This window comes from Barbus barbus, assembly GCF_936440315.1.
Source record: "Barbus barbus genome assembly, chromosome: 15".
In the NCBI taxonomy this organism is placed as follows: domain Eukaryota; kingdom Metazoa; phylum Chordata; class Actinopteri; order Cypriniformes; family Cyprinidae; genus Barbus; species Barbus barbus.
Genome location: NC_136743.1, coordinates 22,659,184 through 22,686,750, shown reverse-complemented (window position 1 = coordinate 22,686,750; position 27,567 = coordinate 22,659,184). Strand labels below are relative to the sequence as shown.

Below are 27,567 nucleotides of genomic sequence, written 5' to 3'. Positions count from 1 at the left end.
AATTTTGCACAGTACCAAAAACGTCTCCATAGCAACATTTCAATTCCATATCAAAAGGGCTAATAACATATAGCCAAACAACACATTCACTTCCCGGACATCAGGAGGTGGGGAGTCAAAAGGGGCTTTTGTCTGTGAGAGGTCTCACTTCGTCTCTGCTTTGACCTGTGGTTAAAGTTTAAAACAGTGTGGCTGAACGAGCACCAATCAATCACAAACCCAGGCCTCCGTTCTACCGGAGGCCATTTCCCAGCACACTCCTCTCTTAAGGCAAGATGTGCAAACGCAACGATGAATGCCTGCGCCTCTGACCCGCAGATCCTCACTGTCATTTCTTATCTACTCCGCCTGCTACCAAAGGGCATTTCTACAACATTTAAAGCAATCCAAATGGGAAATCTCCAGGAAGTGGAACACTGAGCCACTCAAAGGTGCCGGTAGGCAGTGTGAACTTTCAGAAGCCATCAAGCAACAGCATTTTTCAAAAACTAGATCCTTTTCAGGGGTCATTTAATGATTCAATTCAATAAGAACCGAGTAAGTCTCAGACAGCAGATGCATTTTCTACAAACATGCCTCTTTTCTGCTTCTGTAAGTGTGGTCACACGATGAATGTCTGTTTTTATGACCCTCCCAACTCAGCAGGGTCATTATTCATTTACAAACATGAGGTTATTGGATCATTTTTCAGGTTTTTTTTTTCTTCTTTCTAAGGTCTTTTACGATTATAAGAGTTAGAAAATTGCAGTAGAGTGTTTTGGGGTGGGGGGACGACTAACAAGGATAGTTTACCGAGAGGTACAGAAGGTTTGAAAAAAAATTAGGCCCCCTTAAGAAAACTCAAAAGACTAATCATGGGTCAGTAAAGAGAACACATGGGTCATTTAAAATACAGGTCCTGCTTTTTTTTGGGGGGGGGGGGGGGGGGGGGGCAGCAGAATCTCTTTCCCAACAATTCTTTCCAAAGTACAGAGTGGCACAAGTTCACGGCCTTTTTAGTAATGGAGGACTCCAGTTGCTTTTAAACCACCTAAATCTACGACAATGTCCGATATGTGGGGAAAGTGAGGACAAAGATGTCAATTGAAGAAAATGTCAAAGCAGCGACAGGAAATAAGTTTAGAAAATGAATGGGATCACAATTGGCAACTGTTTAATAGACTCTGATAAAAGTGTGTCTATTTCATGCACTAATTGTCACCGTAGCCACCAGATCCAGTCTGTATCCAGATCAGATGGTGGATCAGCACCCAGAGACGACCTCTACAGCCCTGAACATCAGCGGAGACCAGGACACCGAGATGAGCCCCAGAGACAGATCCCCAGTGAGGACCCCGCCACTTAGACAGCCATCGGGAAAGACCACTGGAACCAGTTGAGCCCTTACAATCTGACTTTGCTGCAGTTGGAATTGAACCGCTGGTTCGTTTGGCCAGAGGAGAACTGGCCCCCCGACTGAGCTTGGTTTCTCCTAAGGTTTTTTTCTCCATTCTGTCACCGATGGAGTTTTGGTTCCTTGCCGCTGTCGCCTCTGTCTTGCTTAGTTGGGGACACTTCATTTCCTGCGATATCATCGACCTGATTGCAAAGACACTATTTAATCTGAACTGAGCTGGATGATGACATCACTGAATTCAATAATGAAATGCCTTTAACTGAAAATCTTTTTTTAATCTTTTCATTTTACATTATTGACACACTATTTTCCTTTTTTGATATTGTGCAGCTGCTTTGACACAATTTTCATTGTTAAAAGCGCTATATAAATAAAGGTGACTTGACTTAATTGCTTAAGGCCAGGGGATGTCTGACAGTGTCAAGAAGAAAGGAAAAAAAAAGTGTCACATTGGATCCTCTTCTTATATCACCTGATAAAAGCAAAGAAAGCAAGACCTTGCCAAAACAAACTGTGATTAATTAACTTGTGGCTTGTGGGGCGCGGACTAACTTGCATTATTAATAACTGGGTGAGAGCTTCAGGCCTAAAGACAGACAGGCGTCTGCTTGTCAAAGGGTCCTGAACAGGAGGCCTGTGCACATTGTGCTCATTTCCTCATGGCTATCTCTCACTGGGGGCTGTATTTTCATAACCGCCCTCTCAAGTTCAACCAAGACATTTGATTTAAGAGTCCAATACAAACAATTTTGGGAAAGGAGTGGAGGTGTTGAAAATCAGTGGATTCCAGGAGTGAACTAACAGAGGGTGGGATCACATGGCTTCAGGTGGTTTCCTACACACACAGGGATCCCCTAATATAATTTAACTCCTAAAGAGAGACCAGTGATTGCCCAAATGACCACATACTGAACATGCCAAGTGGGTATTAACTAACATGACCATCTCTACTTTATGCAACAAATAAATTTTGAGGTTGACAAGAGGGTTCAAATCCATATTTGTCTATTCAACTAAATTATTTACTGTGAATCCACAGATAAAAGTAAAATTATACTGTGACACTTTAATTAGAGAAAAGTTCTTCATCCAAACATGGTCACAATTCTGTCCTCTTAGATGCTAAATAAAAAATGTCCTCTTTATACAATACAATTACATTAGTTTTACATTAGTTAATGCATAAGGTATCATGCACTAACATCCTTTTTTCAGCACTTATTAATCTCATGTTAATTTATACTAGTGCTGTCAAACGATTAAATCGCATCCAAACTAAAAGTTTTTGATTACATAATACACTGTATGTATGTGTGCTGTGTATATTTATTATGTATATATAAATACACACACATGCATGTATATATTTCAGAAAAATAGGTTGTTTATATATTAAATATATTTATTTATAATATAAATTATATTAATATAAATATAGGCATGTAAATATTTTCTAAATATATACTGTATGTGTTTGTATTTATGTATACATAATAAATATACTCAGAACACACATATTATGCAAACTAAAACGTATTTTGTGATTAATCGAGAGTAATCGTTTGATTTGCTTGCATGCTTTTAGAAAGGTTTATGAATTAACATTATTATCAGTGAATATTTAGAATTATATTATAATTTAATTAATTAATAATCAAATTCTGTACATTGAAACTAATGTAAACAAACAATTATTGCAAAAAGTTACTGACTGCCATTTTCAATTTCCTACAAAATGTACAATACCTATCTCTGTTTTATACATTAAAAAATTACATAAAACGTTATTTAGTTCATGATTCTGGAAATATCTCAACTGAATCAATGTATCCTAAACATCATTATAAATAATTTATCACACAATAAAAACGCTCAAATATTTGTTTTGTAATGATGTGGCAGAAGTGCCTTTTGACCCCAAAAGATAAACAAAGACCCTGAGAAGCTTGATCCATCACACGTGTTAATTAGAGGCACATTGTAGACACTGTTAACACATATGCCGTTAATTGGGGGCTTGTTAAAAAGTTTCAGGCACCAATTCAGTCATTGCTCTGTTTTATGGGTCTTTCAATGCTTGTGACTCTAGAGACATCCAAAACTACATCTTCTGCAACATGAACTTGTCACCGTTGTTGTCACAATGTCTTTATTCTCTCTTCTTTAAAAAGTTATTTCATGAAATTAATATTTTTGTTTAGTCCGTTTTTGTTTAAACCAATCCAGGGCAACCATCTGACTTGGACTAAATATTGCTGTTGCTATTGTGTGATAGTTGCTGTTTTGTGATAGCTGCTCAAATCCTTTCCAAAATAATCTTGCTTGATTGGTGGAAAAGTTATTTCTAAACAATCGTATGGTGATGAAAGAAATATCCATGAACAAACCAAACCGTGATGCTTAATGTTTATCATCGCTGGGCATGCTGTAGTGGAAAAATTACTTATGCTAACAATAACCAGCCTAAAGATGAGGGAACAATGGAGTACGGATGCCAGCAAAGATGGAAAGTTCCATCAAAGGCCTGTGATGTCACAGAGGGTCGCTGAGTGCTGCGTGACATCACTGAGGGTCGCAGAGCGCTCTGAGGATTTAGTCAAAGTGAAGAAGTTGACTCATTCGGTTCTACACAGTGGCTGCTTGACAAGACTTTCTCCTCTCAGCCGCAAAGACAGAATCACTGTCCACATCCAAATTGAGTTACAACAGGCGCATTGTGGAGCCGGAGAGCATGCGGAAGTGGTTGTTTGTTGTGGTAGGTCACAAATTAACAAGGACTTAAAGGATCAGAGCAGCAGCTTTCTGTTCAGTCAGAGATATTATGAGACTGGCCTCAGGGGCTTCGTAGCTGAGAAGTGACATAGTGTCTCTTGAATGGTGACGGGTGAACCCACGGAGAGTTGAACACATGAGGAACTTCAATCAGAGCTAAAGCAGTAAATCTTTAACAAAGCAGTCGTCAATTCACAGAGTTTGTACTTCATTCTGTAGGATCAATATAGCAAAGCCTTACAGAATAAAAGCAGGTATATAAAAAAAAAAAAGGCACAAGATTCAGCCAAAGCCTCTTTGTATTTCTTCTAAACAAACTTCCATCCCATCTGCCATCTTCAAATATCCTTCCTTTGAAATATAAAATACCTTTTCTCAAAATACAACCACATTTAGCAGTAAACCAATTTATGTCAAACAGCAATATACCTCAATGCAAGTATCAGGACTGAACAATAAGAATGAGAAAACGTTTATCAATTTCAACACTACCTACTGTATCTTAGAAAAACCAAAATGTTCCCGTTTGCAAAGCAGTGGGGCTTATTGTTGAAAATTAAATTAATAAAGAAATCTGTTCATACTTTGGATAGATAGCACTCATTTTGGCAGCTGCATAGCCAGGTTTGCAGGCTCCTTCGCTGAGGTTTCCGTACTTGTACACCAACTCCGGAGGCCTGTAGACAGAGAGGAGAAGAAAGAGAAGACATTCATTTTAATTAGACAGGGATTGTAAATGTTAAACCTGACAGGAATATCACGCAGTACAACTATGCTAAAGGGTAATGGTGAATCTGAGGTATATTGTTTTTATCTAGCCTGGCACATGATGGATGAAATCTACAGCAGGATGTGATGGATTACTTTTGAGAAACTCAGTTTATCGCTGATGTGTTAAATAAATGAAATAGTCAAACAATAGGAATGCAACACATTTTGCCGGCTGCACAAGCAGTGAGTGTGTTTATTTCATACTTTTGTTCTGAAAGAATGTTCCAAGCTCAAAAAGCACTCTAAAAGACAGCATTTTTGACATGATGTTAACAGCACAGAAAACTATTTTGAATTGCCCATCAGTTTTTTAAAGGGAAAAGGGCAAAAACTGGTTACACGCTTAAAATGGAACTAAACAGGGCCAGTGTTCTGGATTGTTTAAAAGCAGAAATGTGAAGTACTAAGATGAATTATTCCATAAAAACTGTTTATTATTCTATGAAGCTGCCTACTTTTCAAGATGAATAAACATCTGGTTATGCGTGACAGAAGTTCGCTCCATGCAAACAATGCTTGTGGTATACTTTTAAAAACTGTGTATTTTAATGTTTATTGCCTCCATTGTAGGAGCCTTACTGTAATAATTTAGCGTCTTTGGTCGCACTTTAGTGCCAAGTATGGTGAACCATACTCGGAATTCGTGCTCTGTATTTAACCCATCCAACGTGCACACACACAGCAGTGAACACACACACACACCGTGAACACACACCCGGAGCAGTGGGCAGCCATTTATGCTGCGGCGCCCAGGGAGCAGTTGGGGGACAGGTGCCTTGCTCAAGGGCACCTCAGTCGTGGTATTGAGGGTGGAGAGAGCGCTGGACATGCACTCCCCCCACCTACAATCCCTGCCGGCCCGAGACTCGAACCCGCAACTTTTGGATTACGAGTCCGACTCTCTAACCATTAGGCCACGACTTCCCCACCTTATATTAGGTGGCCTTAACTACTATGTACTTACATTTAAATTAATCATTTGATACAATGCACTTATTGTGTACATACATGTTTTTACATCGTACTTATATTTTAAAAATACCTGTATGTTATTACATTTATAGTTACACTATTGACCCATCCTTTAGACCTACCCATACCACCAAACCTGTCCCTAACCTTACCCGTATCCCACCTCAATAGCAGCAAAAGTGTTTTGCAATGCAATATGAACACAATAAGTACATTGTACATTGAGATAAAATTTTTTATTAAAAAGCCGCAGGTTTTAACACCAAAATCACACTGTCCAACACTAAGCGCCTTTTCAACTGTTAAAATAAAAGCCACAAGACACTTATTTGCTGAAGCCTTCATTTTGATGAAGTGGTTGGCCCAATGGGACAGTGTCGTATTTTGTTGTCGTGACAGCTCTGAGTCTTTAAGCAGCAGAGAGGATGGTGGATTGAGGCCAGCTGAATGATGAAGTGCACCACACAGACAGTTTTTGCTCACAGCGTCAATGAAATCTAAACCTGTCGAAGGCTTTGCTTATTGTATGTGTGCATGGTGTGGACAGACATGTCTTCTCTGATACTTAACACTGAGAAATTAGGGCGAGGTGAGAGTCTGAGAGTTTGGCTGCTTCAAAGATGAAATGTAAACATATACCTACCACACACAGACCTATAATACATCACACCTTAACACCTCACACAAGGTCAATGGAATAGATTGCACAGACACTGATGGTACTGAATGAGGCCAAAAGCCTTTATTGCTTTTAAGACTTTTAAGACTACTTAGTACCCTAGATTTTCTTTTTATTTATATTTCATTATTGTTACAACCACTTGATATATTACACACTATCTTTCAAAAATTTGGGGCTCAGCAAGATTTTTTTTTTAAGAGAAATAAATATTTTTATTCAGTAAAGTCACCTTAAATTGATTAAAAGTGACAGTAAACATTTACAATATTACAAAAATGTTCCATTCCACATTAATTGTATTCTTTGGAACTTTCTATTCATCAAAGAATCCTGATTAAAAGAAGAACTAATGTTTTCAGCATTGATAAAAATATTTTTTTCTTAAGCACAAAATCAGCATTTCTGAAGGAAGCCTGGAGTAATGGCTGCTAAAAATTCAACAAATTCAGCAATGTGGAGAAAAAAAAAAAAAAAAAAAAAAATCTCACCAACTTCTTATTTTAAACAGTAGTGTATATAACTTTTGTGTAAAGCCAATTTACTCTGGAACAGCAGTAACATTTGTATCTTTAGAAATCAACTGCTTGCACTTAAGGACAACTGAACTAAACTAGAGCATAAGTAATGTGGTGAAAAATAAATGGTTAAATCATGAAAAAAAAAAAAAAAAAGTATATATATATATATATATATATATATATATATATATATATATATATATATATATATATATATATATATATATATATATATATATATATATATATATATATATACACTTTTTATTTTTATAAATTAATTAAATAAAAAAAAAAAACTGAAACTGGATTTTAAGTAGGTTTCAACAACGCTATCTCAAGGCAATTCGTACGTATTTTACGAGGTGGCTAATTCGTAAGATGTGTCTAAACCCCAGTGATGGGTAGGTTTAGGGAGGGGGTTAGGTGTAGGTCATTCGTACAAATTCATACGAATTGGCAACTCGTAAAATACGTACAAATTCATACGAATTGGCAACTCGTAAAATACGTACAAATTCATACGAATTGGCAACTCGTAAAATACGTACAAATTCATACGAATTGGCAACTCGTAAAATACGCACGGCTTAGCAAAACTCGTATGAATTTGTACGAGTGAGGTCGTATGAATTAGCCACCTCGTAAAATATGTACGAATTGTGAGATCGGGCTGGTTTCAATCTATTGGAGAAATGTATAACGAATTGTATAATACAGAATACTTACAGCTTTGTGTCCAGATTCAGCAAGAACCCTTGCTTATCAAACACTGCAAAGAGAAATATGACAATTAGCATTATCTCATAACATCAGTCAAAAGAAAAAAAAAAAAAAAAAAAAATGTAGATCCTCTCTTGTTATGCCTTCATCCTGTCAAAATGCATTTTGAGACCACTAAAGATGTTAATGATACATTAACATTCATACAGATCTCATAGTTATGTCAGCATCTAAAGGAGTTTAGTGTATGTAGAAGCTGCAGCGATATTAGATCTAAGCAGCCAAAACATTCCACAGTTCAGCTGGGAAAATTTGTTAAAAAGCAGCTGTCCACCTATGCAGGCTTCATAAGACCATAGGTGTCTATGAGGTGTCAATGAAGCAAAGAGAAAAAACTCAAGTGTGAGTGGGGGGGGGGGCTTTAAAAACCAGAACACTTATCATACTTAAGTATGCCTACTTCATTTCTTCAACTGCTTTGACTTTTAGCATGCTTACGGTGATAGCCAGAGCAGTGCGGCTCAAAACAAACAGACATTTAGCAAAAGACCAACAATTTACCAAGCAGACTGAAATAAGGGGCTCAGTAAAAGGACTGATGAACAGGTAAATGTGAGACAAAACATGACATTAATTCTGCTACGTTCTCATTAGCATTGCTTATCATATGGCACTAAGGCATGGAAAGGGAGAGTTTGAAAACTCCACTGATGCTCAAGTCTCCAAACAAATGCGGCAGAATGGAGGAGGAGGAACTGGTTAGAAAGTGACCACTGCTGAAACCAAAAGGAACGTTTAGCAGATCCTATTATTCACAGCCACTTGCATCAGGCCATTCGCAATGACAGACTCTCCAAGTGTGTCTTAACTGTCTTGCTTAGGGGCGCTGCAGTAGAGAAGTAGAATCACAGTAACCCACCACTAGCAAGCAAACTTAGATACCCGCTGAGGTCAGACCTGAACCCTTTCAGATGGTGGCCCAAGTCTTTGTTTACAGTTTCACAGGGATGTAAAGTGGGATTTTGCAGGGGGGGGGGGGGAAACACCAAGTACTCACAATGGGCCTCATTCATTAAACATGAGCAGAATGATTCTTTTAACTTTTCAGATTCATGAAAGTATTCATATTTTCAAAATGTTAGTTGGTACAAAAAATAAAATAAAAAAAGTACACTTGATCCCAACCACATATAAAGGGTACGTAAATCACAAAACTGACACTGCATTTAATAATATTTCCCAAATTAATATGCCATATAGTTTATAGTTAAACTTTGGTTAAATTTGACTTGCTATCTGCAGTGGAGGAAGTGACTTCACCTCGAGCTCAGATAAACCCCCAGGGTTTAGTGCTTGGGAAATAGGCATGAATGGCAAGATACTTAAATTATGATAGTAGAGTTAAAACAGCTGACGCCAGAGCAGCTAACTGAAACAAATGGTTTCACACCTCCCAAAACAGCATTTAGGAATTTCATTAAGTAAAATTAATTACTTAACAGTTAGTTATAAGCGAGAAAAAAAAAAAAACACTGATAAACAAAAAGAGACAGCCTCGCAGCATATTTTTCTTTTGATTGCTATATATAAGCACCAGAAGTATTCACATGTTTAACTAATCTGAGGTATACAATGTGTTTGTGAATCAGGATGAGAGTTTTTTAGGTTTTCCCATTTTTCGTGCAAATTACTCATTTACTAAAATTTCATGAATGAGGCCCAATGTCCTTTTGAGGTCTGGTAGGTCTAATATGGTTATGACATTGACAGCCTGCAAATCACTCTGATTTATATGTTGTACAAGTCTTTGTAAAATGAAAGGTGAAAACTCATTATACATTTATAAGCAACACATTAAGCCCTAGGCATAAAGACATTCATCCTGAGTTCTGAAGGCTAAGATGTGGTTACTGGCACTGGATGTGTCTCCATGACTGTATATACTTACTAAAATAACATTTATTTTTCATAGGCATATGAGGCAATTTGTCCCTATTAATGACAGTTAGATTTGAATAGATTTACTTAAAATAAAATAAACCAAAAACATACATTAACTATGTAGTATTTCAAAAATGATTCTACGGTCTGTTTTACCCTGCCATGCAGTCACAATTGTGTCTTGAAAAAATAAAATTTTAAATGATCTGTGTTGTCATATAAAAACAACACAGTAATATTTTTTAATTACCACATTTTAAATAAGTTTCTCTTGGAGATTTTATCACCATTTAATTGTTTACACTTACATTGGACTCATTAAGTTCAAATTCAACTCAGTTATGGAATAAAATGATTTTGGTAAAAAGCACAGGAACACTGATGGTAAATAAATGGAATACTGTCTATGGTGGTTATGGCCCCGATGCTTTGTGCCTGCAAATGTGATTTCTTGAGTTCAGTAGTAACCTTTTCAAATAAGATGAGGGGGGGGGGGGGATTCCTAAAAATGACCCATGTACAATATGTTTAGACCTTTTCACACCAAGTGTGACATACAAAATTTTAAATAGAAACAACTGATTCTTATGCAGCGATTCACAACTTTTGCAGATAATTTTGTTGGTAAGTGTGTTGAATATTTTTTAAGTTTCCACCTGGTGATGAAAGCACACTGACCAAAAAGATCAGAGTAATATTGATTGTATATGCACTACCATTTAAAAGTTTGGGCCTGGTAAAAAAAAAAAAAAAAAAAAGTACATACACACACATATACATATATATATATATATATATTTGTTTGTTTTTCAAAGAAGTCTCTTATGCTCACTAAGGCTGCATTTATCCAGCTGATTGTGTGTATGCGTCTGTGTGTGTGTGTGTAAAACAAACAATACACTGCAGTTATTGTGCCTAGAAACTTGTCAGGCATACAGTGGGGCACCATTCAGGTAACCATCCTGGTCAGTGTGAGCTTCGTTGTCATTCAGCTCCACCTGTTGTTCTGGCACGAATTTGCTTTATAATCTTGACAAATATTTTCTGCACTCTCTGTGTAAAAGGACTGCTGATTTTTGTTCATTTTCATGTTGCATTTGGTGTGAAAGGGTCTTTCATGTGTAAAGTATTGAAGGACATTATCTCAGGACTACCAGGCCTGCTGGGATTCTCGTGTTGACCAGAGTGCACTCTTTGCAGTGAGGCTGTACCTGAGCCTACTATTCGTCCCACGGAGACAGGGCCCTCCACCACCGGCTCTGAAACACAAGACCATCAGTTAGGCCCGGTGGTTCTGTGCTTGACACAATCTTTTGGAAACTTCAAGGTCACGCAGAATGACCCTCAGGCCAAACCCTCAAAGCCCAACCTATTCAAACAGTATGAAGTAGAAAGCTGCATTAGTTCCAGGAATTACATGAGGTTGAAGATATATTAGGACACCCATCACCGTAATTTCCAGCTGATACCACAGGCTGTCTGTGCAGTAAAGTTTTGATTATCCCAAAATAAATAAATTAAAAAAAAAGCCCAGATTGAGCATTAAGGATGTAAATGCCCACCAGTGAGCCCATTGATTATTTCACCAGTCCCCAATAATTTCCACAAATGAAGAAGCAGCGGAGAGTTTCTACCTTTGGTCACAGTGGTTTTGACAGAAACACTAGTGACTTTACTGACTTTTACTGTGGGCTCCACACCTTTATCTGTGAAACAAAAGAGTTATAAATTAGCAGACCTGCTAAAATACTGTATATGAAAGTCAAACAACATGATAACGAGGGTCAACTTTTACAACATGTGGAATCCAGAAACACACATATAGTGCTTTCAGAAAGTTTTCAGTTTTCATGCCACAAAACGTTTTTCCAAAATGGACAAAACAGATTTACAGACATGTTTTCAGTAATTTGTAAGATCAACTTTGACAATGATGAGAGCAAGTCTTTTTAACATTTAACACTACATCTACATTGCGCCAAAGCAGCATGCCATCTCACATTATTCATTAACATGGACCAATCATCTGCCTAATTAAACTTTATTTTTTTTGTCTGAGTTATTTTATATTAGCAAATTTACAATTTTTTTGTATTGCTACAACTTGCATACACAGCTCAAAGCAAAGACTGAGCTTGAGTTCAATTAGAAGGCCAGATGGCAGAAATATCACAAGCTTTCACATAATAGTTTGTAGCAAAATCTTTAATATAGTATTTGTCTAAACAAATCTGACAATCAAGAAGAACTACTTGAACTTTCTAAAGACAGCTTCACTGAATACAGTAAAGTCAAACTCACTATCTGAGCTGTGAGACCTCCTGACATACACCTTTCTAAATAAAGCCCAATTTATTTACCACTAGTGAAGCTTTATAAGCAGTGTCATGGCATCTTATTTTTAATACATTTTCTAAATTTACAAACGTTATCATACTGTTATGCATGGCAGTTATGTGTTTAGGTGACTCTACAGCAATCAAACCAACAGAGCACTGGGTTCTTGCCCACTCTTTGCCATTTATCATCAAAATAGGGTTGTGTTTCCTTCCCTCATACCCTTTTCAGAGCCATTTATTGTGATTTGTCTTTACAATGTGTCCTAAAGTGCCTTTCATAACAGGGGTTAGGTTCAAAGAAACCCATCCCAGGTTCACAAAATTTTCCAAAATAAACTGGGCGCAGCTGTCAAAATGTACCGTTTATAATAAATCTAACTTTTTCCAGAGAGGTTCAAGATACCGAAGTCAGTGAATGCAAACATGAATTGAACAAACTGAGAATAACTTGCCTAGCGAACACTAAATAATCTCAGAGACTGTACATGGGGAGGGGAATAAATGAAGAAACCTGCCAAATCCATTTCCTCAGCTGCGTTTCTGAGGGCCAATAAGAAATCATTAATCAATAAAACGTCAAAATAATTGCAGCAATCAAATAGTTATTTGCTTCATCATTGGTCAGACTCTTTTCCACAAGGAATGAAAACATGTTCTTCTGTCTTATCAAGTAGAACATCAATCATATCTCCACTATTTACACATTTTGGGCTTCTTTGCATATCAGGAACATGGGGACCGTTCTGACTGGTCTGCACCAGGACCGACCCGTTTTCCAACAGCATGCTAAAGTACTTTAGTGTTAGTGTTGTACATGATAAACATCCTCTTGCTGTGGTGAGTGTGGATTGAGGACACTTTTCCACTATCTCTTCTGTATGATTGTCTCATTTCGCCCCCTAGTGGCAATTGCATGAAACTTTTAAATTGGTAGTGAAGCAGCTTGTTCTCCACACTTAAATTCACCATGGCAAAATGAATAAACAAACATGAATTATAATAATAATTCAATTTCAAAGAAAAATGTTTTGGTGGAACACTTCACTATTTAGATTTGCCTCCCTACACTCAAACTACTTAAATATTATTATGCATAATATGAAATACATGTAAATTTCATAGTAATATTGTCATTCATTTCGTAGTTCGTTGGTTTGATTCATGGCTTATAACTCTAAAAGTCTTTTTTTTTTTAAATCCTTATTGGAAAATTACTTGCAGACAAAGGTAGTTGAAAAAGTGGCTGGGCACTGTTGCAATGTCTAATATCTAATATCAAATAGAACCTGCCATCTACTATCACGCATTATACTACGCTTAAACATACAGTGATGGTTTTATCATCTTAGTGTTGTTTTCTAAATGTTTATAATACCATTGTTGCCAAACAAGGTTTTTAGAAACAAAAATGGTCTTTGATGCATTAATACTTTTGTCTTTTTAGGACTGAAAGAAAGATTTAGCTTCTGTTCAAAGTGAGACAAATGCTCATTGTGTGGCCCCCAGTGCCCACTGTGAATCTGACCCCGTACTGTGGTGCTCTCCCTCCCTCTAGTGGCTAAAAAAAAAGGTTGCAGTGAAGTTAAAATGTAAATGCCAGTCTCTTGTTTTGGGATCCACCTAATAAATGAGAGCACTGTAATGGAAGAACATAAAAAGACTCGCCTTGTAACATTAATATCTCTGCGAGCTTTCATTAGACAAGTATGAAGTCTGTGTCTATGTCCCATAGTATGTCCCTGCTCTTGATGTCTATAAAGGTAAATAGAACTTGGCACTACTTATTTCCAAAATACAAAAATGTGTAACAATACAAACAAAAATAAAACATGCCTACAAGTAGTATAAAGGTGAAGATAAATGAGGGATTAAAATGTATATCTTCAAATCAATAACACAACATGCAGTACACACTTCATCACATTTGATTACTTTTTCAGACACAACAACATGTCCTCCTCTTCAGCTTAAACAATCATTTGGCACAATGGGGGGGGGGGGGGGGGGGGGGGGGGTTGCTGATCGATTGCTTCTGTCTGTCGTGCTGCTGAGAGGTCTGCGATTGTAGCATAGCAGACTGTCGTCACTCAGTGGCTGGATGTCTAAGTGTTGCCCGCAGAATAACATGGGTTTCATAGACAATTGGAATAATTTTTGGGGCAGACCTGACCTGTTGAAAAGAGATGATCTTCATCCCTCTTGGGGTGGTGCCGCTCTTCTCTCTAGAAATATGGCACATAGTCTTAAGAGTTCGTACTTCACTAACTGGGGCCCAGGCCAGGAAGCAGACAGACTGGATAAACCGACCGTCTGCTAGCTGCCTCACGTCACAGAAGTCAGTTAATTCTCACCACATAGAATTCCTCAGCATATCCAATAGCTCAGAACAACTTGATGTAACAGAAACTATTGACTTTTCTAGCACTTTAGATACGGTTGCTCCTTTACGTTGGAAAAGAGTCCAACACCGTGGTATAATGAGCACACTTGGGCCCTAAAGAGAGCATGGAGCGCAGCTGGAGAAAAACAAAATTTGATAATACCTAGAATATGAAAATCAACAGCGGGAGATTGTTTTCCTATTTAGCGCCCAAACTCTGGAACAATCTACCTAACACTGTTCGGGAAGCAGACACACTCTGTCAGTTTAAATATAGATTAAAGACCTATCTATTTAAACTGGCTTGCACATAATACACTATCGCATTTTATAATTCAAAGCCGTTAAAGGATTGTTAGGCTGCATTAATTAGGATGTACTTGTTACATTGTTAGAAGAATGGCATCTACGCTAATATTAGTCTGTTTCTTTCTTATTCCAAGGTCACCGTAGCCACCCAGATCCAGACTTTATCCAGATCAGATGGTGGATCAGCACCTTGAGATGACCTCTACAGCCAGGACACCTACATGAGCCCCAGAGACTGATCCCCAGTGAAGACCCTGTCTCCAAGACGGCCATCGGGACAAGACCACAGGAACCAGATGAGTCCTTTGCACAATCTGATTCTGCTTTAGTCTAGATTTAAACTGCTGATTTTGTCTGGCCAGAGGAGAATGACACTATTTCGACAAACTATTTCCCCGTCTAAATACTGTAAAGCTGATATAAAGCCACCCAGCTTTATATCAAGCCGATGTAAAGCTGCTTTGACACAATTTGCATTGTTAAAAGCGCTATACAAATAATATTGACTTGACAATCTAGGATTCTCAAGGTAACAGAATTGGATTTACTCTTGAAACTCATTTCATAAGACATACTTGCCTCATGTAAAGCTTTATCTAATCCAGGGGCCAGTTGCGTAAACATGGACACAATTGTAACACCGTCTTAAGAACTAGTTTGACCAACTAGTTAGCCAAGAGGTAATCAGTCTCACTTTTCTGATTAAAAGTGGGCCAATCTTCATTTTCCTAACTGACTTTTAACAGTTATGACCGGTCTAAATGAAAACAAATTAGATTGCTAACTTTTTAAGAATAGTCTAAGCAGTTTATGCAACCTGCCCCAGGGGTGGCTATGGCAAACTCCAGTCCTGGAGAGCCACAGTCCTGCAGGAAACACTGGCATGCCATCTGATGGTTTGATAATATTTCCTGCATGCAAAAGATGACATTGCTGAGACAGTTTTATAGTTATTACATAACTTACTTATCGTCTTGTCAGTTACCCATGTGCTGCTTACATGTAAGGCTGGTGATATCAGCGTAGATACAGCATTCTCAGTGACTGTGTCTGCAGCCATTTCCAAACAATGGAAATGTGTTTGGTAAAGTAGTGCTACTGTTGTACACAAGACAACCCTCTGTTGTGTGGTCGAAGGAGTGTGGAATAAAGCGACTCTACCGAAGGACACTCTAAACGTATATGCAAATTCAAATACACATCTGTTCTCCTGCCAATAAATAAGTCAACCATTATAACATCTCCCACCTAAACAATCTCAAAGAGAAGCACAGAGAGCTGAATCCAGAATAAACTTGAGTCGACTATCCCTCAATAAAACTTGTGTGGTTCCGCACAGAGTAATAATCTCTCAGACCAGCTACTGAAGTCTACAAACTAATACCTGCACAAACATTTGAACAACAGATATTTATCCAGGCAAATCCCTACCACGCCTCCAAACCATTTACACGGACTTGAAAATGAGGATATTTGAAAATCTTGCCAATAGCAGTTTTCCAAATTCTTGTTCTATTGTCAAATAAAAGCTGAATTATCCACTTTGATGGAAATAAATAATAATGTGACAAAATGTGAACTCTTTGAAACAGTAATGCAAAACTTGAGAACCTACACAAGACTGATCTGACCTAAACAACTTGTTGTTACACGAGCATGGAAGCGGATTGTTAAGATTAATCATTTAACTGACAGAGGATCTAACAAACATACATATTGACAGAGCAAAAGGCACCCACGTACGGAGAGGTCACAAACTGACGCACATTAACAGATAGATGGGAGGCAATACTCACGTGGCTTCTGGCCCCATACGTACAAATGGAGCTTCCCAGAAGAGTAGTAGATGAACCCCAAGACCAGCATGGGACACAGGACGAACAGTAGTTTGTGTGCAGGCTTCATGTTCCTCAATCATTCACATGGTACCGTGTTTTTATATCACCTAGGAACAGGACAGAAAAATCCAGGGAAGCTGAATCACACGTTCACAGCATGCAATGAAGCAGACAGACTTTCATTATTAAAGGGATCCTATTATGCTTTTTACATTTTCAACTTCCTTCAGTGAGTAGTGTTGCTGTTTGAGCACAAGAAGGATCTGCAAAGTTACAAAGCACAATCCAAAGGGTGAGGAGTGATGTCTGTTATTCAGAGGTGTGCAACGCTTCTGCTGTGGATTCATTTGGATCTATTTTAGAGTTTTTTTTATATAAAGCAAAAACAGACAATATTGTGTCTGAAATGTAAGTCACTTAATATTAAAGGGATAGTTCACCCAAAAATGAAAATTCTGTCATCATTTACTCACCCTCAAGTACTTCCAAACCTGTATGAATTTCTATGTTCTGCCGAACACAAAGGAAGATATTTTGAAGAAAGTTTGTAACCAGGCTGTTTTGGGGCACCATTGACTTCCATAGTAGGAACGATAAAAATACTATGCCGCAGAACTTCTTTGATTCCCACATTCTTCAGAATATCTTCCTTTGTGTTCAGCAGAACAAAGACATTCATACAGGTTTGGAACTACTTGAGGGTGAGTAAATGATGACAGAATGTTCATTTTTGGGTGAACTATCCCTTTAACTTTAACTTGAAGAAAATCAATAATCACATTTACAATCTGATATTTGGGAAAACAGCTCTCCTCTTTCTCTGATATTACTTAACTGAATGTAAAACACAAGACCTCATACATACAAAAGTCACTGGTCACTGTCAATGCGTGAGAAAACGGAAATGTGGAGTGAGAACAATCAATTGTTTGAGTCTCATTCTCAATGTTGGCAGCCCTGGGTGGTCTAAGCATGCGTTTCTGCAAGTTCATGCAGTGTTGTGTTGTCTTGCATTTTGTTAAATTAATAGGGCCTGGGGTGGGGGGGGGGGGGGGGGGGTGTTAAGAATTGTGTTATGATAACACCTACAAATGCAACTTATCATATACACTACATATACACTTTCAGATGAAGATGTTTGTGAAAGGTTTTCTCCGTTTTGGGATGGGTCTTGTTAAATTAGACCTTATTTGCTAGGGGGTGGATCATTTTATTATTATAATGCTATATGATTTTTGTCTAGTGCTCTTATGAATGTTTTGGCATGACTTTGTGAAAGGTTAACAACTAGTTCTACAGATCTGTGTAATAGTGTTATTATGCTACTGTTTTTTTTATAGTATTGATAAGATTTCTTACAGATAATATAATGATGATCATTGGGTTTCTTTTTTTTTAAGAAACTGATACTTTCATTTAGCAAAAATGCATTATATTAATTTAAATAAGGCAGTAAAAACCTTTATATTTACAAAAAATATATATTTTAAAATGACATGAAACTTTAATAATATTTCCCAATATTATTCTTTTTATTGTATTTCCTAACAAATAAATGCAGCCTTAGTGACAATAAGAGACTTCTTTCAAAATCAAAACTTGACAGACTTGACAGTGATCATAGCATAATGCATTTGGAAACAGAAGTGGTTACTAGTTAATATGTAACAAGAAAAAAAAAAAATAATCAAATGCTTTGTGTTAAAAGGAAAAAGCTAATATTTAGAAATAGAGAAGTACAAAGAAAACAAATAAGCAAATAAGAGAAAGTAAACTGACACACTATCAAAAACAACCACATTGAAGAGCAGAATCCCTTTTTTATATACAGTGCCCTCCATAAGTATTGGAACAGTAAAGACAAAATTGCTCTGTTGGCTGTGGAGTCAAGACATTTGCAAATATGATTAAAAGATGAATATGAGACAAAACTACAGAATGTCACATTTTAGTATTAGCCGTTTCAACACATACATGTTTTACCAAATAAAAAGAACAGCACTTTTAGAGTTCACCCCACTCATTGATGTGAGCATAAGTATTGGGACAGTTGAACATAAGGCAGATATAAAAGATTAAAAGCTATTATTTAGTTGCAGATCCCTTGCACACAATCACAGCAGTGAGTCTGGGACCCATAGACATCACCAGACTCTTGGTCTCATCCTTTGAAATGCTTTTCCCAGCCTTTAATACAGCCAATTCCAATCGTTGCTTGTTTTGGGGAGTTTCTGCCTTTACTCTCCTCTCCAGCTGGTGAAATTCATGTTCAATCGGATTTAAATCTGGAGATTGACTTGGGCAATCTAAGACTTTCCATTTTTTTGCCCTTATAAATTCCTTGACTGAACTGGCAGGGTGTTTTGGGTCATTGTCCTGATGCAATATGAAGCACTTCACAATGAATCTGGTGGTATTTTCTTGAATATTGTTAGGCAAGATGGTTTTGTACCCTTCCAAATTCATTCTGCTACTGTCATAATACATTAAGTCATCAGTAAACTTGAGAGGGCCTGTTCCAGAGACAGACATGCATGCTCATGCCATGACAACACCTCCACCATGCTTTACAGATGAGGCTGTATGCTTGGGATCATTTGCGGTTCCATTTTTTTTCTCCACATTTTTGCTTTCCCATCATTTAGATAAAGGTTCATCTTTGTCTCATCAGTCCATCTGGCAGTCGTGGCCTAATGGATAGAGAGTCGGACTTGTAACCCAAAGGTCGTGAGTTCGAGTCTCAGATCCGGCAGGGATTGTAGGTGGGGGGGGAGTGAATAACCATCAATACCACGACAGAGTTGAGACCCTTGTGTTCGGTGATGGTTATTCACCGAACACCCTGCTGCCCACTGCTCTGGGTGTATGTTCCCTGCTCTGTGGTGTATGTTCACTACTGTGTGGTTAAATGCAGAGCTCAAATTCAAAGTATGGGTCACCATACTTGGCCACACACCTTTCCCTTTCCCCTCCCCTTTCCATAAACACAGTTCCAAAACTCTTCTGGCTCACCTTTGTGCTTTTTTGCAAACTCTAATCTTGCCTTTCTATTTTTGGTGCTGGTCAGAGGTTTGCATCTTGCTGTGTAGCATCTGTAATTCTGTGTCAAAGTCTCCTGAGGACAGTAGATTGTCAGAGCATCACCCCAGCTTTCTGGAAGTTGTTGGTGATTTTACGGACACGTCTTTTAGGGTTCATTTTCACAGCTTTTATGATTTGTCTGTCATCAACTACTGTTGTTTTCTCAGCCGATCAGGTCGTTGTTGGTTGCTGGTGTCGCTGGTGGTTTCCAAACTCTTGATTTCTCCATGCCCTTTGTTTTTGCTAAAGCTCTAATTGACATCCTCTTTTCTTTTAGCATCCAAATTGCTTGCTTTTCTCAGCTCCCTCATCTTCATCCTGGTTTGTGTGTGTCATCATCAATTGCAAGATTCAGAATACAGAAGTAATGGATATAACTGATACGACATTCTCTGCTTTTAATATCTGAAGAATTAATGCAACAGGACACAGCTGATCACTTATGCTCACATCAGATAGAGGGATGAAACTCTAAAAGTGCTGAACATCTTAGCTGGTAAGAACATCTATGTGTTGAATCACCCAATAATAAAATGTGACATTCTGTAGTTTTGTCTCATATTCATCTTTTAATCATATTTGTAAATGTCTTGACTCCACAGCCAACAGAGCAATTTTGTCTTTAATGTTCCAATACTTTTGGAGGGCACTGTACATAGCAGTAAGAGGTGTGACAGGATAATAAACCATGCACATCATAAATAATAATCAATTAAATGTGTTCCTACTGCAAACTGTATCACAAAACCACCACCAACTAGGGATGTAACGATTACCGGTTTGACGATAAATCATGATAAAATTCCCCACGGTTAGTATTTCATATTTTAAATATTATTAAAACTGTATTCAATTACCGCGATTTGAACTACTCACGATAAATAAATACTGTGCATAAAGCACAGTTTTCAGTAACAATCTCACAAGCCACAGCACGCAGAGTAGTTTTGTTTTGGGTGAAAAGCTGGGTTGTTTTAAAAGAGTGCTAAGGGAATTATACAAATGAATATATGAATGAATTAATTATATGAACGCACCTCTGAAGGTTCTGAATGTCTTCATAAACGATTCAATGGCATTTTGTTTTCATCTTCGCTCCATGTAATACCTAAAGGAAGTGTTCTTAAATCGCAATACTGCTTTGTCCACGGAGTTTACGGGAAAAAGCTGTAGGCTAACTCAGATTTTCCATAAGCGCCAGCTAGTGTCAGAGAGTGGATTTACAGAGACTTATATTTACATTCAGCCTGTGTGCAGTTTGTCTGGCCAAAAACAGACCAAATCTGCATGCCCTGCTGTAAATTTTGACCAGTTGATGAAAAACAAGCTTATGTGGATTCTACACATTAAACAATTCAGATAAGTTATCTAGAATGTATGGAGCAGATAAAATAAATATAATCATTTATTAATCAATTATCATTTTGACTTAACCCTTTTCTTTATTTAAAGGCTGAAATGTGAGGTTTACCTTTTTATGAAACTTTTACAATGCTTTATTTGAACATGCTATTAAACTGTTGTCAGTCAAATTGTCATTTAAAATCCGAACATCATTTGTAAAGTTATTGTTTTAGTGATTATGCAAGCAAAAAGTCATTTTATTTGTTGTTGATTTTTAAATATAAAACTTGGTTCTGTATTTTTGAGCATCTCCAGCACATTTTAACAAAACTGTGATAATACTGATAACAGTGATAATTTTTGTTACTATATTCGTGATAAGAAATTTGCATACCGTTACATCCCAGCCAACAACATAAGTAAACATCCCCAAAGGGAACAATCTCACTTTGGGTAAGCTAACTGATTTTTAATGTATGAAGTCAGTTCCCCTTGAGTTCACACAGTACATCAACAACAGGCGTAGTTCATAACATTAAGAAAGTAGGGTCATGAAAAAAAACTATTTAATTAATTAAAATTTTAACAATAATAGTGGCCTATGAAATGCATTATTTCTTTCAGAACTGTATTGCATTACTTTTATTTTAGCAGGCTATAGTGAAGAGCCTTGAGCTTCAGTGTGTGTGTGTGTGTGTATCTTACGATAGTTTTATCACAGAACATGATGAAATTCTCGTAAAGTGAACTGACTCACTCAGAGACACAGAACATGCAGGCTTCATATTTCAATCGCAGTCTTCATACAGCTTAATATTCACAGACAGATCCATATTGGGATTTAATTCATTGTATCATTGTGTCATTCATTACTTTAATTATTCATCCAAATTCTGTGATGTTTACAAATTCCATTTTTATGTCAGGATTCAGCGATTCTGTCTGTGTTTTTGGCACTGTGGAAATCATAGGATCCTATTGAACATTTTCCACAAACATTTGAGAACTCTCCCTTTTACTTCATATACAAACCAGCTCTCATTACTCCAGTCTTCAGTGTCCCGTGATCCTTCAGAAATCATTCTAATATGCTGATTTATTATCAGTGTTGAAACGGTTGTGCTGCTTCATATTTTTTGGAACCTGTTACTTTTTTCTTTGATTCTTTGATTAATAAAAAGTTTAAAAGAACAGCATTTATTCAAAATAGAAATATTTTCTAACAATCGAAGTGTTTACTAACAATTTTATCCATTTAACACATTCTTGCTGAATAAAGCTTAACTTTCTTTAAACTTTTTTTTTTAAGTTTCTTTTGAATTTTGAAATTTTTTGAAAATGTTGAATAGTTTATATTGTAACACAATTGACTAAACACTGTTCTTTTTAACTTTTCTTTTTTTTTTTAAATATCACAGGTCCCAAAAAATATTGTATAAAAAATAAAATAAAAAGCAGTACAACCGTTTCCAACATTGATTAAAAATCAGCATATTAGAATGATTTCTAAAGGATCATGTGACTATGAAAATACTGCTTTGCTTCACAGGAATTAATTACATTTTAAAGTATATTAAAATAGAAAACATTTATTTTAAATTGCAATAATATTTCACAATATTATTTTGTGAAATAATATTTAGTATTTTTTACTAAATACTACTAAAAATAGTATTTTTTAGCCCTGTAAAGCATAGTCATAGATCAAGTAGTATTCACTGCTAGCGCTAAGGGACATATTTAGCAGAAATCACTGATAGTACCTCAAACTTTAAAATATTTAAAGTCTCTCACACTTGAAATAGTTAACACTGGGTAATTCTAAACATAAATGTGATTCTGGAATATCATATTTTAATGTTTCACATTACTTTAATCAGGCATGCAAACTTTGAACACCAAAAGGTATGTTTAATAATACAGTACAAATTACTGAAATGCATCATGCCTCATGTAATCACTCAGTCAATGTCTCAACTAAGATGCCAATAAAACAGCTTGTGATCAATGTCACTCAACATTGCATTTACACCAGGAAAATTATCCTTCACGGTTGGTTAGTTATATATAAAAAAAAAAAGAGGGAGCTTATTTACTCATATTTTTACGTGCATATTTGAATAAATCTTAAAGTTTTTATTTTATTTGATCTACCTTATGTGCAATTAAGTTGTATACAAACATTTCCGTTTTAAGTGTTATTATTATATCTGAAAAGAAACAGCAGTAGAATATAATAGTTTAGGCTCTGTTGTTAATTATAACTTCTAATATTATACTAATATACCAAATGAGAGCATTCCCTGTATAGTTTACAGCATTAGTTGGGAAAGATGTTTTTCCTTATACAAAACTATCTTCATTATAAATAATCAGTATTGGCTGATAAATTTAGTATTGGTATATCCCTGATATTTTTGGCACTAAGGCATATGTGCAACTGTTTTGATAGAGTGAAAAAAATATACATTTCTAGTTTCAACATTTGTTTTTATGACTTTTATGCAAAGTGACCCACAATTGGATTTGGATCACTGAAATTGTGTGCAATTTCATCAAGGAGCCACATTAAAATCCCTGTATCTCTGGAAATGAACCACATAGGCCCTTAATGAAGAATGAAGATCACAAAAGAAACCTTTGTTAAGAACTGATATAAAAGGATAGACATCTTTAATATGCCTTGAGTTACAGGCATGCAAACTTGGGGGAAAAAAACACAGGAAGTGCTTTTTAATATTTTTCTTATACAAAACAGTTAGTTTGCTTGAAAACAAAACTACCACAAAACATTAATCCACTCATCATCGGGGCAAAAACACTATTGTTCATTTAATTGTTTTGGAAATACACTTGGAAATAGTACAGAAGCAGTATGAGCCATCTTTTATGGTTCATTTTTGGAGCTTGACTGCTAGTCATCACCCACTTACACTGTATATAAGAGTAGCATGAACATTCTGCTAACCACTCGTACAGGTTTTCAACAACACAATGTGCATGAATGATGACTATTCACTTAACCACTATAAAGTTAACACATGGCAGCCTATCAAAGAGCATGGAAACAATTCATTGAGTGGGGAACAATGTAGCACCTCAAGGTGGATCAAAGTCTGTTTAAGATAAACCGATCAAAACCAATCAAATTCTCAGAAATATATTGATCATTTTAAATAAAATTAAGTGCTACAGAGATTGTTATCCTGTATGAAACTACATGCAACTCAACAAAGGAATCATGCAAATAAATATAAGCCTTTCCGATCAAGTTCACACATGTGTCCCGTAACCACAGTGAAGTTCACATGAACATGTCTATATCAACTGTCTATATACTTTGAGTGTGAACAGTGTATCTAAAAAAAACTCTCCATTAGTCTAATGTAACGTGGCGTTTAAAAACTGAGAGATCACACGGTGAACGCTCATCTGTTGTAGCTACTCTCTTCTTCAACGCAGCAGCAGCAGCAGCAACCGAACAGCACATTGTGATTATGTTTTATCTGTCTAAAAGTATACAGACTATATATCTCAAGATAGTATACAGGGCAGTCTGTACACTATCTTGAGAGCGCACGCAGGCTAACGGGTTACCCTCCCCTTTACTTCACAAACCAGCGGGCAGCTCTCAAGATAAACACAACATTACCGATACATTTCGAAACGCCATACCACATAAACCCGAGTGTTGAAGGAGAACAGAGTTACACAATCCGGCTAAAATGCATATAATAGAAAATATGAAGGAAGCGCGATGGATTTTATGCGTTTAGGGGCCTAAAGCAAAGCAGCCTTTTTATGCTCATTCAGCTAGCCAGCCACACAAAAATACAGTCCAGACAGACTAAAACTCATTCACAAGAAAACAATATATGATATTTTAAAAGCTTTCATAAATTCATACGCTCAACACAGCACAGTTAGTCTGTTGCGCGCAGATCAAACAGCAGCTCTGTGGTGAAAAAAACGGTGTAATGCATATGAATGTCCATATAAATCCCCTTCCATCGGGTTACTTTCACGTTACCTGTCCCCACCAGTCGGCAAACCCTCAGGTTAAAATGTTATCGACCGCATTTTTCTTCTCCTCCGCTGTTATGGTGCATCCTTTTTCGGTAACAAAAATTGCGAGGATACTTTATTACCTCCTCAAAGCAACGAGAGTGAAGCTGTGTGCTCGTTTATTTGGCTCTCTCTCCCTCTCTGTCCCCCCACCGTTTTAAGTGGGAGGTCTACAGACATAGTCCTCAGCACGGCCGTGTCTCAAATTCTAGCGAGTCGACTAGCGTTACCTAGACGGCATTGTAGACGGGTTCAAATTCACAGTTTTCAGCACCTTCTATGTAAAATTCGAATGTTTGACTGTCTATACAATTCCCCCCAAAACTGCAGTTTAACCGTGTCCGCGAATCTTTTTTCTTTTTTTTTTAACCTGAAAATAAATAAACAAATAAATAGCATAAATACATAAATAAATAAATCCTAGGCTATATACAATATTTTAAATGAAGTAGCATATATTAGTTTTTTTTTACGTTTATAGCTGAATAGCACTAATGTTACAAATAAAAATAGGCTACTATTTCGTTTCTAAATTACATCAAATTACAGTAAACACGCGTATTAAGAAAAGTAAATTAAACTAACATTTCAGACTATAGCGCATGTAGATGTCACACCGGGTGTGGTGCCGAATTCTGCACCCTGCCAGATTATGCACCCCCTAGTAGCCTATTGGTAGGTTTAGGAGTGGTTAGGATTAGGGGTGGGGTATTAGGCAATCAGGCAGCGACTTCAACGAAGGGGTGCATTATCTGGCAGGGGTGCAGAATCCGGCACAACACCGGCATGTCGATAATTCATGCTTCAGTAGATTTTTGAGATTCTCAACTTTGTGTTGTATAAACTTAAATTGAGAAAACTCACAAATCTGCTGAAGCTGGTTGCCTTAAAATTTTAAGTTGGCTCAGTTTTTTTTTTTTTACAGTGTAGCTAATAATCGAAATGATGAAATCCGAAATGAAAAGTAGGACCGAGTTGGAATTTGCATCAACTGGTCTGGCAAATCGCCTAACTGAGGTATTTGTGCCTCCAACAAATGTCACATGTCGAGTGCTTTGAATATGTGTAGCATTATCTGGAAGTTTCATGACAATGAATGCATCTTTTCACAGGCGTCGTCTCTCGTCGTCAGCTATTGCATTATATCTTTGCAATTGTGAGCACATGATGGGTCCGGTTGGGCTTTTATGCAGTTGAGCAGCCTTTTAGTTTCATCATTGTTTGGAGCAACTCTACAGATGTTTTAAACCTTTTTGTTGGAAAAACCAACAGAAAAATATCTATTTACTTTTAAATGTATTTCACCTGATTTTTTTTATAATAATTATTATTATTATTATTATTATTAGGCCTATGGATAAAAAGCATAAACAGAAGACAATAAATAGTGATAAACTCTTGTGAGGTATTTTCAGGTGTGTAAATAATTTGGAATTATAATTATAGGCCCTTGGTTATGTAAATGTTTAAACATGCTTACTTAGCCCCTATAAATGAGGTATGTAACTGTTAAAACAGGTGTTTTATTCTCAAGACAGTACTCTACTTAATATTATTGTAAGAGGAGGAGGAGGTTTAAAAGTTTCGCATTAATGATTTTAATATTTGACAGAAAGACAGAGACAACATGACGTACCAGCTCACCAGATAGATAACCAACAACTACAACAAAAAGTTACATCCATTGATCATCAGGGAAAAGAGAGTAACTCTGGATTAATGAGTTTGTGAAAAGTTGGGGCATGGGATTTGCAAGTGTTTTACAGGGTTTGACTGCAAACTTCTGTAACCCCAGTAATGATACCCGCTATATTTAAGCTGGGGCCTAGGTAAGTATTCGTGTCACAGTTATGATTACCTGTAATAATCACATGTATTCCATTCCCTTCAGCAGCAATCAAGACTATGGAATCAAATACTTGTCTTAGAAGTGTTTTTTTATGTCTCTAAATGTGAAATGTAATAACAGAAAATATGAAAATTCAAATCAGTCTTTTGGAATAAAATAAAATGTCAACTTAAGTTTAAAGGATTTACAATTTCAGAAAATAAACCAAACACATCTCACAAGTGGTAAACACCCTCACATGTATAACTGTTTAACTCAATTACACAGTCTTCAAATAGGTATTCAATTAACTACTCAGTAATTCAAATCAAAACTCACTTAAATGGGCCCCCATTCACGCTTTCATTACCACACACACTCTACGTTGCAGGCCTGATGGTTTCCCGAACGCGATGTGTCCCGCGATATGACAAGGTCAATGACAGCGCGCGTGAGCGGCTGTCCCACTGTCCCGCGATGCAACAGAGGAACTCCGGGCTTTTCCGGTCACCCGGAGCGCTATCTGGTTTGCCCCAATTGCGATGGGCTCGTTGCTCGCGCGAATCACCTCACGAGCGCATGGAGTGAAATCCAGGATGAATATCACA

General features: G+C 36.9%; 1 protein-coding gene across 5 annotated transcripts in view; it reads right to left on the bottom strand.

The window, feature by feature from the left end:
- Nucleotides 1–25,282, bottom strand: part of LOC306881228 (CMP-N-acetylneuraminate-beta-1,4-galactoside alpha-2,3-sialyltransferase-like) — a 53,363-nt gene extending 28,081 nt beyond the window's left edge. Inside the window, exons 1-6 of one of the 5 annotated variants that reach the window (XM_079435219.1) lie at nt 25,097–25,268; nt 16,600–16,748; nt 11,410–11,481; nt 10,987–11,034; nt 7,841–7,883; nt 4,753–4,845 (exon numbers count right to left, since the gene is read on the bottom strand). In XM_079435219.1, the coding sequence (XP_079291345.1) occupies nt 4,753–4,845; nt 7,841–7,883; nt 10,987–11,034; nt 11,410–11,481; nt 16,600–16,708 (365 nt within the window). In that variant the 5' untranslated portion in view covers nt 16,709–16,748; nt 25,097–25,268. Of the gene's footprint in view, nt 1–4,752; nt 4,846–7,840; nt 7,884–10,929; nt 11,035–11,409; nt 11,482–16,599; nt 16,749–25,096 lie in introns of all 5 variants that reach the window. The other 4 variants (XM_079435218.1, XM_079435221.1, XM_079435220.1 and 1 more) reach the window with 4 other exon arrangements.
- Between the last annotated feature and the right edge of the window lie 2,285 nt (nt 25,283–27,567).